Raw genomic sequence first — 1,605 nt, forward strand, 5'->3', positions numbered from 1 at the left:
CTCAAAATATATTAAAAATTGTTCCTTGAAAACTAAAGTTCTCCCTCGGATACATCTAGCAATCCTAAAATAATGATCATGGAATCAAAACTTTGACCCTCGGTCAAAAAGATGTTCAAAAGCGTGGTTCCCCTTCTTCTCACTGTTCAGTCCTGAATTCTCCAATACTTTATTTCAGGTATCAGATGTTGTGTTTTTATTTTTTTAATTCCACTTTGTTGATAATTTGATTTTTTTAATATTTCATTCTGGACTGATTTGGCTTATCATTTGAAGACCTTATGAACAGTAAGATACCTAAATGTCCCTGAAGCTTACTATTGTAAACCATTTTTGATGTTGGTATCTTAATGGTTTCTGATACAAAAACATTGAAGAATTCAGGGTATGGCAATGTGACAGGGGTTCCACTGGCAATCTGAGACAGCATTGCTTCTTGTATGCCTTTATTTAAAGGCATAACAGACAGCAACACCAGAGGTCTGTGTTCATACACACATGTGCTGCTGCTTAGGCTGAACTAAGCAATCACATGGGAAACTATTGTAAACTGATTTCTGGTGTCGCTGTTCCCCCTAGGTGGAGGAGAATGAGATTGAGTGCTGACTTTAAGCCTGGCTGAGAAACATACTGGCATCGGTGTCATTAATGAAAGGGTGGATGTTGTTCCCCTGAAAGCCAGTGGCCTTTGACCCCTGAAGCCGCTGTGCCTGAAGGTCAGTTCACAAGAGGTATAGGAAGGAGCCTAACATTTTTTTAAAGCCTCATCTAACCTTTTATTCACAGCACAAAGTCAAGGTTAGAGAATGTACCTGAACAGTGGAAGGACCAGAATGCATGGTTTTCAGAGGACAGTTTTTCCCTTGCTAAAACCTAAATTTATTCCCTAGAATCTCCTAGCAGTTTTAGCTATAATGTTAAAAAAAAAAAAAAAGCATTTTGTTCCCCAGGACCTGATTTTAAATAAATGTGATACTGATAGGCTGAAATTTGTGTTACCCTGGGCTGCTTCCAACTGCAGGCAGATCCCAGAACCTGCCTCAGAAACCACCGATTATGTATAAAGTGCTTGTATGTATGTGTGGATGTATGCATGAATCCATGTATTTAGCTTAACACATTTTTACTATTACTGATTAGTCTATCAAAGGAATCCTAAACCATAATTTCCAGTGTGGGGTTGACATTATTTCTTGCCCTAATCTACGTAGAATATACTTCCTCACTCAGGTGTTCTGACTTTTCAGATTCCAATTCCAATAAAAACAATTTCACGTAGACCTAAACCCTTAACTTTCTTTTCAAGAGCAATTGGCCTTTCAACTTTAACCATGGCAACTTCAAGCCGTGTTGCTTATTTGATGTTTATGTACTTTATTTGTTCTAGGACTGAACAGGAAAAAATGCTTGCAGTGCTAGTTTTTCTGTGATTTGCCTACGCAGTTGGAAAGCCTACCTGATTTGGAAACCCTGGATTAAGAAATTCCTTTGAGTAAAATTGCTAACTTTGTTTGTATATGTTGTTACAGGAGCTTTATTGCAGAAATGACCATTTATATCAAGCCACTGGGCAGAAGTAAGTGTTCCTGCTTCTTTGCTGTACCG

The 1,605-nt window shown here is 38.1% G+C and overlaps 1 protein-coding gene across 1 annotated transcript in view; it reads left to right on the forward strand.

Moving 5' to 3' along the window:
• DHX9 (DExH-box helicase 9) overlaps positions 1-1,605 on the forward strand; it is a 42,088-nt gene that overhangs the window by 12,437 nt on the left and 28,046 nt on the right. The window contains exon 7 of the mRNA XM_045297987.1: positions 1,530-1,576. Coding sequence (XP_045153922.1) covers positions 1,530-1,576 — 47 coding nt within the window. The remainder of the gene's footprint in view (positions 1-1,529; positions 1,577-1,605) is intronic.

This window comes from Echinops telfairi, unplaced genomic scaffold (genome assembly GCF_000313985.2).
Source record: "Echinops telfairi isolate 266 unplaced genomic scaffold, ASM31398v2 ScPeMD7_7424;HRSCAF=8462, whole genome shotgun sequence".
Classification (NCBI taxonomy): domain Eukaryota; kingdom Metazoa; phylum Chordata; class Mammalia; order Afrosoricida; family Tenrecidae; genus Echinops; species Echinops telfairi.